The 15000-nt window shown below is 45.2% G+C and overlaps 1 protein-coding gene across 1 annotated transcript in view; it reads left to right on the top strand.

Annotated features, from left to right (window-relative positions):
• The window catches only part of LOC134059877 (multiple C2 and transmembrane domain-containing protein 1-like), a gene marked incomplete in the record, with an annotated part of 193684 nt that overhangs the window by 96885 nt on the left and 81799 nt on the right, over positions 1-15000 (top strand). The window contains 6 exon segments of the mRNA XM_062516413.1: positions 3751-3893; positions 4302-4381; positions 5570-5681; positions 9443-9481; positions 13161-13334; positions 14409-14539. Coding sequence (XP_062372397.1) covers positions 3751-3893; positions 4302-4381; positions 5570-5681; positions 9443-9481; positions 13161-13334; positions 14409-14539 — 679 coding nt within the window.

A 15000-nucleotide genomic window follows, 5' to 3' on the forward strand; every position in this document is an offset into this window, starting at 1 on the left:
TGTGTGTGTGTGTAGGAGTAGGTGTCCTTATTAATCCACAGGCCATGTGGGTGGGTGGAGGTGGGGGGTGGGGGGGGCTTGTGAAATGGCCTTCAGGCTGATGGAGAGGGGCTTTAATGGACTGCGGCAAATGGGCTGCTGCTTTGACTGATGCGCTGGCCATGGGCTGGGTTATCCCACAGTGATGCACAGTGAGCTAATACTGCCATCTACTGGCGATAGTGTAGACGTGTTTTGTGTGTGCATCTGCATCACCATCTCCCTGATTTCTGAAAGGTAATGCATTTGCGTGGTGAATGTACTGTATCTATTCACTGTTCTGCCATCCTTTAGGCTGTGTCTTGTGTATAGTATTCATACTTTGCATGTGACCTCACAAGACAGCTACATGTCTGGTGGCCAAGGACATGATTCTCCAGCAACAAAACCCAGTAAACTTATCAAGGATATTCCCAGGATGTCGCCAGTTTTACTATATGAAAGTTGGTTGGTTTTGAGGTGAAAACGACATGCCAGATAGCAGTACTTCATCACACGACGGAACAGATGTCACATGCAAACGTTAGCCATTGTTGTCCATGTGTCATGCCCAGTAGTCACATGACTGCAAAGTATACTGTATGAATTATCAGCCCCTGTTGTAATAATGTCTGTCTGTCTGTCCGGCTAATTTGTTTTGGAAAATGGAGGTAGAATCACCCTACACTTCCATCCTTTGAAGCAAATGTACTGTAACTATACATGATTATGATTGTATATGATGTGTGCAACAATTAGTCTTAGAGAAGGGGGGATATTCTCAAATGTGCTCTCAGCAAAGAGCAAGAAGAATGTTCCTCAATTCACCCATCAGCAATCCCCCATAATCTGCGTATCCAACCGGTTATACGCCACATAATCTGAGACATGCAGAGAGTTGTAGATTCAGGTCTAGACAGGGAACAAACACAGCATGCAGTAAGCTATTTAAGAATAGGACTTAATGATCGATACAAAAAATGCCTTTTACAGTCCCATAGTTGTAGGACCAAATGCAACGTGTTGCTTGTCACAGACACAATACATAAAATAAAGTGAAATAAAATAAATGATACGGCCTTCAGTACCGTACATTATCACGGCCACAGTGAAACCAAAACTGTCACACCCCACCCGACCACTCAGATAGAAACTAAGCTGTGAGATTAGTCAAGAGGGGTGTTTTGAAAGAGTTTCCCGACTGAACTTGATCTGAATGCGTCAGTTAAAGCCTGGCAGCTTTCCTCTCTTGGCACATACCCCATTACTGTAAATTGCACATGGCCTTTACGGGAAATCAACTGATGTCTGATATTTGAAAATGTGTGTTTACACTCTCCGTCTCCCCAAAGCCTGGTGAATTATTCTTGTTCGGGAGAGCTTATTGCAGTAATACAGTTTTCACACAATGGCCAGTGATGTCCTTGTTTTATTGATGGCAAAAGTGCACATCTGGTTTGTTGGCTTGTCTGTTGGAAGATCAGGGGTTGTGCACATTTCTCCCCATGCACACAGTGAAATGGAGGGAGAACCAACTAATAGAGTATACAAGCATTGTGTGGCTGTGTGTGCATGTGTGTGTGTGTGCGTGTGTGTGTGTGTGTGTGTGTGCTTGCCTGTGTGTGTGTGTGTGTGTGTGTGTGTGTGTGTGTGTCTGTCTGTCTGTCTGTCTGTTTGTCTGTCTGTGTGTCTGTCTGTGTGTGTGTCTCTGTGTGTGCCTGTGTGTGATTGTGTGTGTGTGTATGTATCGGTGTGTACCTATGTATGTGCGTGTGTGTGTGTGTGTGTGTGTGTGTGTGTGTGCGTGTGTGTTTGTCTCTCTGTGTGTTGGTGCGTGCATGTGTGTGTGTGTGCATCTCTCTGTGTGTGTGTTCATCCCTGTGTGTGTGTGTGTGTGTGTGTGTGTGTGTGCATCTCTGTGTGTGTGTGCATCCCTGTGTGTGTGTGTGTGTGTGTGTGTGCATCTCTGTGTATGTGCATCCCTGTGTGTGTGTGTGTGTGCATCTCTCTGTGTGTGTGTGTGCATCCCTGTGTGTGTGTGTGTGTGTGTGTGCATCCCCGTGTGTATGTGTGTATGTGTGTGTGTGTGTGCGCATCTCAGTGTGTGTGTGCACCCATGCCTGTGTTGTGTACCATGACTCAGCAGGACCAGATGAGGCTGCGCTCACCCTCCGCGAGCCCCATGGCACCCAAACTGCACATTTAGTCTGCACATTGTCTGCTCCACCGCACCACCCAATCACAGCCCTTTACCGCCGTCACATGACCGCAGGCCTCGGGCTAAGGCACAGCTACTGTTTTGGAGTGCTCGCTGAGCTCACTGAGCACGCCCCCCCCCCCCGCCCCCCAAAATAACAACATCAACAACGGGGGAGAGAGCACCGAGGCAGAGGTGCTGGAGCGGGCAGGCCCGAGGGGGGGGGGGTACAGCGAGGTCGGAGTCAGTCGGGGTCAGTCCGTGTGGCACGACAGACGCAGCGTGACGCTGCAGAGGCAGAGGGCAGAAAGCACATCAGCTCCGGGTCATTAAGGCCGCCACGGGCCGATAATACACTCATGGGAACTGAGCGTCAGGTCCCACTATTAGCTTTAAGTCACCGTAGCTAGTCACGATACGAGCAACAAGTGCATTACTCAAGGCCCAAGATGCGACGCTAGAATGGAATGAGAGTGGATGTATGTGTGGGGTCAAAGTGAAGCTGAGGTTGTACAGACTTTTTTTGAACCAGAGAAAGCAGTCGTGTGTGCGTAGATTCAATGCGGCATGCGTTCATCAGAACTCTATGCAGATGTGAAGTGCAAATAGAAAAGACGTGTAGAGATGATGACCAGGTTTAGAAGTACATCTTGAAATGTTGCATACTTCTTATTTTATCTTTTGCTCTCTCAAATAACATATGAGAGCATATAAACAGAGTTTAAGCTGATTAAAGTGAACTGTTGTTTTAATAGCACCATTGATTATACACTGTTGGTATTACCTATTCAAGGCTGATTGGTCTGGTCTAGCTTTCACACTCAAACAAGATTCAGCTCCCAATTTCAGTTGCATTTTCTTCATTTGCAAGATCTATGGTTATAGTGTCTCTAATCTTCTGTATGTGCTGCAGAACTAATTCAGTAAAAGCAATAAATGAAATGAACCTCCCTGGCATTAGTGTTGAGATGATCTTTATCATTGAGGACCTGTGTAGCATGCTAAGCCTTTGCAAGGGATGCTAATGTTAAATGAATACGGTTTTGTGACTTTGCAGATCAACAGGAATGTGAATCTGCTAAAAAAATCGGTTTTGCTTCGGAGAGAAATTAAGGTGGTTAATGGATCTGTGATGTTACAACTAATCGCAGTTATCTCTACAGCTGAAGGAGCTCCTCTCTGTTCTAAACCACAAACATCGCTCCTGCAGCATGTTTGGAAATGTAATATTGTTTTAAATGCAGCATAAAAGACACAGTTTTGCAAATGTTCACAATGATCTTGCAGCTGTTTAGTGTTGTTGAATATTTTAGTAATGTTGAATAATTAACTGCAAATGCATTTTATTCTGTGTCGTTTGTTCTGCAAAGGCAAACACGAGTTTGTTTTCTCCACCAAATGTGTGTCTGTAACTGCATGTAAGTCCGTGTACACACACACACACACACACACACACACACACACACACACACAGACACACACATTCAGTTTGACTTCATCTGATTTAAACAGCTCTCCCCTCTTCTCCTCTCCAGGTACCAGTGACCCCTATGTGAAGTTCAAGATAGCAGGGAAGGAGGTGTTCCGCAGCAAGACCATCCACAAGAACCTGAACCCGGTGTGGGATGAGCGGGTCTCCCTGCTAGTGGACACGCTGAGAGAGCCACTCTATGTCAAGGTAAAACCACTAGGGGGCAGTAGAGAGTGTTTGATTGTGAGCACAAGCAGTGGACATTGGGTGCCTCTCATTTGGGCTTTTATACGTCCTCCCTCGCTCCTCGGGCCTCGATCCTCACTGATCGACATAAAAAATGATGGGGCGAAAACAATGGGATAGTCTATCCAGTGTTAGTTATAGATCAGTGGGAATGCCCATCGAGGATCGAGCATCGAGAATATTGTGGAGAATATTTTTTTTTAATTTGAATTTTAATAAGTAGCAAGAGAAAGTACAAAGTGCAGTGTGTGTACAGTTCATATGACAGTGTGTAAAAAGTGTAAGTGCAGTTTATTATGCATGTATCATTGTGAGCCTTGAGTCCTCTGAGGTGTATCTGTATGGACTGCTCTCTGTGTTCTGCTGTAGGTCTTCGATTATGACTTCGGACTGCAGGACGACTTCATGGGTTCCGCCTACGTCTATCTGGAATCCCTTGAGCATCAGAGGTGTCTACATCCCCCCAGCTAACAGTCACCATAGTCACCAATGTGTATTTCTAATCATTTATTTTTTATCTCATTGTTGAATTTAGTTAAATATAAAAAAGTACTTATATTAGATTAGATTGCATTACATTCAACTTTATTGTCATTGTGCAGAGTACAAGTAATGCAGTATACTAGTGATGCGCGGGTGGGCTTTTTTTAAAACCCGCCCCAACCCGACTCTTCAGGAGATCCAAACCGCCCCGCCCAATCCGCAAAAATATGTTCGAATTCAGACCCAAATCCGACCCGACCCGCGGAAAGGAAAAAACGCACCTAACGTCTTTCGTAGCCTAATTAGCCTAATTCTCCCACATGAGGACAACAGCGGGTTACAATAATCGGTCATTTTGACAATCTGCGCTCTTCCACACCATAATCTGCAGCCTAGACATAGCCAGTGTTAAATCTCATCTTCATGGACATAACAAAGTTTCCATTCATATTGCAACTTCATAGGCTAGCCTATTTTTGCGTTAAACACTGCCAAGCATTTAACAAGCACAGCTGTTTATTCGTGTATATGACAGAAGCAAGGTGTTCTCGCATTGTGCACAACCTTCGATATCCCAGATCATAGGCTCCATGTCCATAAAGTAGCAATGCGCGATTGACTTTTTTCAGTCAGTCACGCATGGCGCAATTGGGTGCTGAATTTAGGAGAAATTATGTTTGCGTTCGACCACACCTCCTGTGTAGCCTATTGCAGGCGCATCGCCACCTAATATGTCGGAAGTTAACAAGTGAGAGTTTACTTTTTTGACCCGACCCACCCGCAATATTTAGAAAAAACTACTAGGCCTACCCAAATCCGCCCGACCCGCGGGTAAACCCGCGGATATCCGCGGGTAACGGGCTGAACCGCGCATCACTACAGTATACAGTTTATTATACTGTATGTTCTTTAGTCATTTGTTGCCACCCTGTGTTGAATGTTGGTAGTGCAACTCAGAATTGCCTCATCCCCACACGGTAGTGATGCCAAGCTGAAGACATTAAACAATTATAACAGCCAGTGTTATTATCCAGTTGTGCAAAAATGCTATCGTTATGTAGTTATGACTCAGTTAGCTGGTAGTATGAGGCTTCTTGCCGTGTATTTCATGTGGTGCTAGCGGTTTATTACAGTGTCAAGGAATGATTCTTCAGATCCCTCGATGTGACCCTTGACCTTAAAGACCCACACTATCCTGACCATGACCTGGGCACTCTGGACCTCAACGTCACTGTGACCCCCAAAGAAGGGGACCTCCGAGATGCTGTAAGTTCCCACCTCACACACTCACACACACACACACACACACACACACACACACACACACACACACACAGATACAGGACCGGCTCTAGCCTGCCTACTACACTTGGGTGGGCTGGTTTACACTGGAAGAAATTTTGGTTGGGCAACTAAGTAAAGCACTCAAATTGGATCAAAATTGACACACACACACACACACACACACAAACAGCACGTTGAGATGGGCGTTCAGGCCTATGTGTTTCAGAGCTTGACAACAATGAGGCTGAATTTACAGAATGTTTCAAAGTATAGAGTGTACCGGTTTGGTCTTATCAGCAATTTAAAAGCTTGGCATGCATCACTAGTACACACTTTTGGACATCATCTGGTAGGCTAAGTTATTTTGTTGGATTCTAGGCCTGCTTGTTATTTTGCATTGCATTCAACCAAGCCTACACAGAAAACTATGCAACAATTTATATTGCAAATAAAGATTATACCGTTAGCGTATACAGTTAGCAGTCATTTACAACTGCTTAAACACAAGTCTGCACATAATGAAGAGTGATTGAGGCAAATAAGTGTTGCATTTTGATAGGCTGTGTTTGATAATAAAAAATCAAGTAACCTGTTGGATTTTTGTGTTACAGTAGGTGGAGAGTTGTGTGTGGTGTTTTGTGAAATTGATAACTGAATGAAAGACTGAGAATTAGTGTGTGGTTTTGCAGATTTGGTGTGGGGTTATAGGATCTGAGTGATTCACAAATTGTTTGCCATGCAGGTTTTTGTTTTGTGAGTGTTTTTTTTTTTCGTGTTTGTTTTTTGGTAGTGTTGGTGTGTGTGTGTATGTGGAAGGACTAGGTGTGTATTTGTGTATGTGGATGGGAAGGTATATTGTGTGTGTGTGTGTGTGTTTGTGTGTGTGTGTGTGTACTAGGGATGACACAGTTCACAAAACCCAATGGTTCGGTTCATATCAATGCTCTTAGGGTTACGGTTTTTGGTTTTGTGCGATTCTTGATGTTATTTTTTTTTTTCTCTATGCACACTGTACATGTCCTGAACAAACAACGAGACAAGCGAACCAGACGGTTTGGATTTTTATAAATCATGTCTCTTAAGGCATCAGGAGGGATGTTTACTTAAGGTACATACTGCACAGTTACATACCAGCTAACTACCATTACACTCAACACTAACTCATCTACAACCAAGCTGGGTTTGAGCTGCAAAAAAAAAAAAAAAAAATCTTGGGTTTGTCTTGGTGGGCAAGACACAATGCTTGGGTGGGCTTAGCCCACCCTGGCCCACCCCTAGAGCCAGCCCTGGACAGATGGTTGGGAGATTATACCTTAATGTGTCATTGCAAACATCTTCTGAAGACTTCTTGTAAAAAGAAAAAGAAAATCAGACAGCGAGGCTTCATGCCTCACAGAGACCACGCATCATGTGTTCTTTTGTCCTTGGGTAATGTATGTTTTTATTGCACTTTTTAGCAGTGCTGTGTGTGGATTTTTATAAATGTATCAATAATAAATAAATTAATTAAATACAAATAAATCAGTACATCTTCTATCCTGCTTCCCAGGATGATACAGTATGACTTATGTAGAAAGTCTTATTGGTCTCATAAAATGTTTTTGGTTGTACATAGTTGATGATAAGCAAGTGTTCCAGTAGTGTTTTTTTATGAAAGCAACATTAATTGGAGTTTTCTCATTTGAGTCCCATTTTTGTTTTAGGTTGTACATACAGTAGTTAATGGTAAGCTTGTGTTTCCAGTAGTGTTTTTTTATGTAAGCAACAGAAATAGGAGTTTTCTTGTTTGAGTCCCATTATGAGTCTTGCTGTTATATCATAATTGAAAGTCCTGGCTCACGACTGCATGATCCTCTCAGATGCTCAGTGTGCAGTTGTCTGGTGATGGGTTGAGAGCCGACATTGAAATCGGTCCATTTTGAACGTCTCTCAAGCAGCGAGTGACCAGTATGTCGCCTGGACGGCAGAGAGAGATCGGACAGATTTGAACGCTCTGCTTCTCAGATGCCGAGTCGAAGCCGCTCGTATGGCTTGTTGTACAAATGCCACTGTGCTTTGGCTGAGGGAAAAGTACAAGAAAAGAAAAAGTAAACAAGTTTCAAAGAAAGAAAGAAACCATCTCTTTAATCTCCCTCGCTCTTTTTCTATCTCGGAGGGCCTCCTTGATTAGAAGTAGATGTATCTTCATTACAACGAGATGCAGCTATTTCGGCTTTGTTCATTTAATTGTACCGTATTATGTAGAACATGGGCCCACTTGGGACTGCTGTGAGTCTGTTTGATCTGATATCTTAGTTACTGTGCACGGCTTTATTCTATAGGATGCGAGCTCAACTCTTTGCAACTTTCTCCAAGGCCCCCATGCTGAGCTAAGAGAGATGCTCGCATATCCTGGCACAACCTCAAACCGGCGTTGTACTCGTCCTTCCTAGCGCCCTCCCCTGGACACCTGCAGATATTACACAATTCCTTCCCACTTGACCACTATGATGGTCTGGAGAGTAATAGAAAAAAAAACACTTTCCCACAGGAGGGTAGGAACTAATTGAAAATACATGGAAACAAGAGCTCCATGAAAAACAGTTTGCTGATGAATGAGAAATGAAACCAAACGTTAGCTGAATGACACTGTGTCTCAAACCGCCTACGTGCACACTTCAAATACTTAGTTCAAGTATGTACAGTAGTGCAGATATTGGGATGATACTAACCATCGAAAAGTGCAGCACAATGCAAGTAAGCACTCAGTGCACACTAGCCAGTGTACTGAGGGAAGAAGGCGGTTTGAGACACAGCCAGGGTCTTTTCGTTCTGTCGGTCTCTACTCTGAAAGAGAGAGTTGCGACACTCTTTGATGTTGCCGCCACATGATCAAAAGTTCCAAAAAAACCTGCGCTGAATGGCTGAATCGCAGAAGGGTGGGGTGTGCTCCTGGATGCTGGAGGGTGTAACCAATTAACTCATTAACTACTGACTAAGAGATTGGCTTTTAATAGTTCCAAAAACTCCCATAACGCAGAAGTAACTTGGAAAAAGCGCTGCCATTTTTTCCTATGGAGGTCTATGGGAGTGTCGCCACTCTGTTTTATCTACCACTCTGGATGGATGTATCAGGGAAGAGGAGCCAGTTCCTGCTCTGCTGGGCACATCACCATCATCGCAGCTTTCATGTAGAGGCCTCATTCCAGGCAGCTGTTATTTTGTGTGTTTGTTGATTGTGTTGATAATGCCTAACTGATCGTTGGTATTTGCTTCCAGTTAATGCTGCTTTAAGCCTCACTTGGGGGGGTAACCCCCCTAAGCAAAGCATGAACAGTATCTGTATGTCAAACACATACTGGAAATACTTGTTCTATGACGTGTGGATATGGATATCATTTCTCTCTCTCTCTCTCTCTCTCTCTCTCTTGCTGTCTCTCTCTCTCTCTCTATAGCTCTATCTCTCTCTCACTCAATCTTTTTCTTGCTCTCACTTTCTTTCTGCCTCTTCACCTTGCTCAGGATATGTATGTGTCTAGCTCTTTTGTTAGAAGATAAGATGTTTAATTTGCACAGTGTGTGTGTGTTTGTGTAAGAGAGAGTGTGTGTGTGTGTGTGTGTGTATAAGAGAGAGTGTGTGTGTGTGTGTCCCTGCTGTCGTCGCTGGCCTGGGCTGCCCGTTGGCCCCCCCCTTTAAGCCCCTTCTCATCGCAGCTCATATGGAAAGGGCTGGCTTGTTTACACTGGCTTTGTCTCATTTACAGACCATGCTATTGAGAAGGAGCTGGAAAAGGTCCAGTAAGGTAATCTACAGCATGTCATCTGTGTCCCACCCCCACCCCTCTAAAACAACAACAGCAACAACTGCACATTCATCAGCTTCCACTCACTGCTTCTGCAGTGCTTTGCTCTGTTCCGGTCGGAAGCCCCGACCCCCCCCCCCCCCCCCCCCAACCCCCTCTCTCGCTTCTCTGTGTCCGTTGTCCTGACCAGTCTGCTCCAGCCAGCATCTCCTCTGCTCCATTTATTTTCTACGTGCTGCAATATACAGACTGAGGGGATTATGGCGCCCTCTTCTGGTGAGAGGGAGTACGAGGTGTTTTCTGTGTGACGTGACTGATTCTGGTCTACCAACCAGACCAGTCTGAATGAAACAAATTTTGGTCAAGTCATCTGAATAAGGTAACAAGGTAAGACAACGCGTCACATTGCGCGATGTCTGCGTACACTACTGCAGAGGTGTACTTGTACTCTTGTACTTTTCTGCAGAGGTGTAAAAGTCCGGAGTCATGTAAATTGGTGAAATCACCTGTGCTAAGCGTACAGGTAGAACTAATACATGGCAGGACTCCTTTCTGAAGCTGGACTTTTACATCGCTGCTTTTTTGACCCAGGTCCCAAAAGTGTCGAGGGTGGAGAAGGTGCATGTATATTGCAGCTGTTCAGTGAGAAAATAAAGCACTCTTCACTGTCATCTTTAAGCTGGCCTCACTGCTCAGGGGCGAACTGACCCTCGACCTTCAGCTGAAGCCGGAAGGCCGGAAGGACCAGCCTCATTCCTTTTTTTTGTCCCTATTGTTTTGTTTCAGTTCAAAATGGAGACGAAAAAAAAGGCTTGATTGCAAGACTATTATGGATGCGCTATTTTCGGAAAAGAGATCCATTTGGGAACAACAAGTACCCTGACCAAGATGTGGGGGTGTGGAAGAGTGTCTACTATCTTTCCTCTCCCACTCCTGCTCTCCTTCTTGTCCCAGTTTCTCATTACTTGTCCAGCTGATCCTTGATTTCCCATCTTCAGCGATTTCTTTTGTCTTCTTTTGCTTCATTGGTTTGGTTTGGTTTGGTTTGGTCAGAACTCATTTGTTTTTTTGTTGTTGTTATTTCTCATCTGAACTTGTGGCATGCTAGTGGAAAGGTCAGTTTGGTCTTACTGGTCCGTGCATGTCGTTGTGGTGGTGCATTATCTCATGGCTGATCAGCCGAGTGCACTTAGCACGGGGAAGCACTCCTCATCAGACACGATTTAAAAAGTTGAGAACGGCGTTTAACTCAAACACTTTTAAGAGTTTTCCTCAGAAGCTTTTCCAAACAGGCCTGTCTTTTTTTTCATTCTATTCAGTCACTCACATACGAGGATGTGTATGTGTGTGTGTGTGTATGTTTGTACTGTATGTGTGTGTGTGTGTGTGTGTGTGTGTGTGTGTGTGTGAGACTAGGCCTTACAGAAACGAGAAGTCTGATGTGTGTGATAGGACGAGTTTCAGAGCAGCCAGCCTCTTTTGTAGGCTCCACAGCAGCCGTATGGGGTTAGGTCACACCCCGCTACGTTTTGGGCTCCAGTTCTGTGGCGCTCGCTTTTTTTGGCGAGCCATCCAGGAGCCCCCTGGAAACATGAAAGCGCCTCTCTTTTTAATGCGCGTGTGTGGAAGACGCCCTACTGCCGCTCTCGCCCACCCACGCCCCCCCTCCGTAAGCCCGGTCTTTGATGCTGCAAACTGGGCCAGTGCCGGGTGGGACTCAGGCTGGGAATTAGCTGCTGCGCTAGCTAACTACCTCCACACCAGCAGCCCCAGCTAGCGCATTACATGTCCCAGTCCCGGGCGCCCCCCTCCGTCAGTGTCTATTTTTACTCGCCTCAGCCTGCCTCCCGTCTTTAATGAAGCTGGATCTGGTGAACGCTGAGCTGTCGTAGACACACAGTAGGACCTGCCTGCCAGCGGCGAGTGGGATTATGGATTACCTCCCATTGTTTTCAAATGATAAAAGATTCAACCTCAGAGGAAAGTTAAATTCAACTAATAGGGGAACCAAAAAACATTGACCCCCTTTGAACTCTTAGGATATGCTGTGTCATTACCAGACTATATATATTAGCCCCTGTTGAAGTGTAACTATATTTCGTAGTTTTTAGTGTAGCGGAATAATATTCAATAGTATTGATAAGCATAGAATTGAAGGAGTGAGGGGATCTTCACACTTTGTAAGTATTTAAAACTCGAGTTGTACTTGAGGGTTATGTAAACATAGATTATGTAACTGTTGTTGCACACTGGCACATCTTGATACATCTTGGCCTGAGGATATCGTTTGTAAACTCGATGAAATGTTAAAATGTTACGCTTGGTCCCCCGCACGATGCCATGGCTGAAAAATAACACTTAATTGATATGTACCCGTATCAAGGGAGGACGCTTTATCTCGCCCGAGGCAGTCACAAGAGGCCCCTCTTTTACAACAGCCGTGGCCTCTTCACTCAGATGGATATTTGCATGGAGATCTCTCGTTTTTTTTATTTTTTATTATTTCCCCCCCAAATTGCGACGACAGTCTCTCGCATGTCGTCCTGCGTGGCCTAGTTTGGCAGGGACCGCCTCATTGGCCGTCCAAGATCCAGCACCAGGCCTGGACGTAATGAGCAATCTGTCGCAGCAAAACAATTACGAGCCCTTTCAATTAGGCGAGGCGCTGGAGAGCGGCATCACGCGGACCCGACCGGCTACATTAGCATACTGCGCTCCTGTTAGCTCTCTCCTGCTTCTGCTGCACGCGCGCCGGAGTGTGTCAGCGGTTGTGTGTGTGTGTGTGAGTGTGTGAGAGAGAGAGAGTGTGTGTGTGTGAGTGTGTGTGAGAGAGTCTGTGTGTGTGTGTGCCTGCTTGCTTGCCTGCTCGCGCCACAGTCAGCCACTTAGCATTAATATCTGGAGAGAAAGAATTAAGAGGCTCGCCTCCAGATCAAAGCCGCGTGTTTGCGTGGCAGGGTTTTTCAAAGTTTAATGAAATGCACTCACAACAAAAGCCATACTAATGAGTTTCCAAATCGAGCACAGGAGACAGAGATATCTTATATAAATTTGTTTGTTTGACAAATAACGCAGATGTCTTACTTTGCCCGGGAACTATATAGCCGTGTCTTCCCGTATTGTTCTCTGAAACACGAATCCACTTCATAATAATGGACACGAATACGACTCACCTGCAGCCGAGATTACAGGCTCATTCCAATTCTATTTCTGGACGCTTTAGCCGTGACAATGTGTCCACGATAATTACTGTATGCTGAGTCTTTTGAGTAGTATCCAAACCAGGATTCACCAGGATTGCTGTAATTCCTCTTGCACTGATGTACTGTATGTTGTCTGTTTCTGGTGTGTTCTGTTCCTTGTTGGCTTGTACGTGTGCACTTTGTGTGTGTTTTTTATCACTACATTGTGGTGAGGGAATCCATGAGAATCCATGAGAATCACCCTCCCTCCAAAAAGCTTATATGGAAATCTGTGTGTGTGTGTATGTGTGTGGGTCTGCTGTGTGTGTGTGTGTGTGTGTGTGTGTGTGTGTGTGTGTCTGCTGTGTGTGTGTGTGCGTGCATGGGTGCGTGTCTGCTGTGTGTGTCTGCTGTGTGTGTGTGTGTGTGTGTGTGTGTGTGTGTATGTGTCTGTTCTCTCTCTCTGTGTGCGTGTGTGTGTGTGTGTGTGTGTGTAGTTTCAGCATCACCAGAGCCTGCGTCTGTCCGACGTGCACAGGAAGGCGCAGCTGTGGAGGGGCATCGTGAGCATCAGTCTCATCGAGGGGCGTGGCCTCCAGCCCATGGACAGCAACGGCTTCAGCGACCCCTACGTCAAGTTCAGGATGGGCCACCAGAAGTACAAGAGCAAGGTCAGATAGACACCCTGGGGTGCCTCTCATTATGCCTCCTCGATCCTCGATGCTCGATCCTCGAGGGGCGTTCCCACTGATCTATAACTAACACTGGATAGACTATCCCATTGTTTCCCCCCCCATCATTCTTTATGTAGATCAGTGAGGATCGAGGCATCGAGGAGCGAGGGAGGACGTATAAACGCTGCATGAGAGGCACCTTAAGTCACACAGCACTACCACGTTCACTTCCTGTCAGTGGTAGCAGAGTGGAGCTAGAAATTTGAGGGTTCAATTCCTCGGCAGTCACCATTGTGCCCTTGAGCAAGATAGACACCCTGCCGCGCTACCACTTTCACTTCTGGTCAGCGGTAGCATAGTGGTTAAGGAGCTGGGCTGGCATGCAGTATAGCCTGGAAAGTTGTGGGTTCAATTCCCGGCTTCCACCGTTGTGCCCTTGAGAAAGGCACTTAACCCCGAGTTGCTCCAGGGACATTGGCCTTTGTGATATAGTTGACGTATATAGTCGCTTTGAATAAAAGTGTCTGTTAAATAAATAAATGTCAATGTAGTTCCAAAGCATGAGATCTCTGACTCTGGCAACAACAGCAAGTAGCAGGTGTTTATTTCTAATCAAAGTGGCTCCAATGATAGGTAGCCTAACCACAGACCTGAACCTGGGCAGAATTCAAATGACATGACACTGCCATTGACTCCAGAAAAATGAATTATTTGATTCTGTTCTTTACAGGAACATGCATATTTTGGATATTAGCTTATTTGTCATCTATCCCAGAGTTAAAGGAGAATTCTGGCATTATTTCACATAGATCTCTGTTAGCAGAGCTAGAGCAGCCAGGCAGCTGCAGTGTTACACTCTGGGGGCATGAACATGTTCGCTAGGCTAACTTGCACAGTTAGCCTAGCTTAGCATAGCTTAGCTTCTCAAAAAGTTGGTGTGTTCTTTTAAAGGTAGACAGATTTTGAGTCAAAAGACAGACAAACCATGTTATGTGACTGTGGTAGGATTATTATTAATGAATCATTCATCCATCTCCACTGATCTGTGCACTGCTGTTTTTGTCTTTTCAGACGATACCTAAAACTTTGAACCCCCAGTGGCGGGAACAGTTTGACTTCCACCTGTATGAGGAGCATGGCGGCTTCATCGACATCACTGTGTGGGATAAAGACACGGGGAAGAAGGACGACTTTATGGGCAGGTGGGACACACACACACACACACACACAGAGAGAGAGAGAGAGAGAGAGAGAGAGAGAGAGAGAGAGAGAGAGAGAGAGAGAGAGAGAGAGAGAGAGAGAGAGAGAGAGAGAGAGAGAGAGAGAGAGAGAGAGAGACATACAGTACATTGCCAATTTTTCTGCTAAGACTTTCTGGCATGAGACAAACCAGATACAAGCCTGTTGCAATCAACATCGTTATGCAACAGGGCTCAGTTGGGCCCATTGATCCTAAATGCTCCTTGAGCTTTGATGTCAGAATAGCAGTTTTATTTTGCTGAATAACCTGTTTTCATCTAATTGTACTCTTAGTTCATCTAATTGTTCGCTTAGTGTAAGATTAGTGACATCTGTGTGTAGCGTTATGAGGACATTTACGAGGAGAAGCGATCTAGAGGGAGTATGTTTTTAAGGGAGGGAGAGAGAGAAAAACATGGCCGCC

Source organism: Sardina pilchardus, chromosome 16 (genome assembly GCF_963854185.1).
Source record: "Sardina pilchardus chromosome 16, fSarPil1.1, whole genome shotgun sequence".
Lineage (NCBI taxonomy): Eukaryota > Metazoa > Chordata > Actinopteri > Clupeiformes > Clupeidae > Sardina > Sardina pilchardus.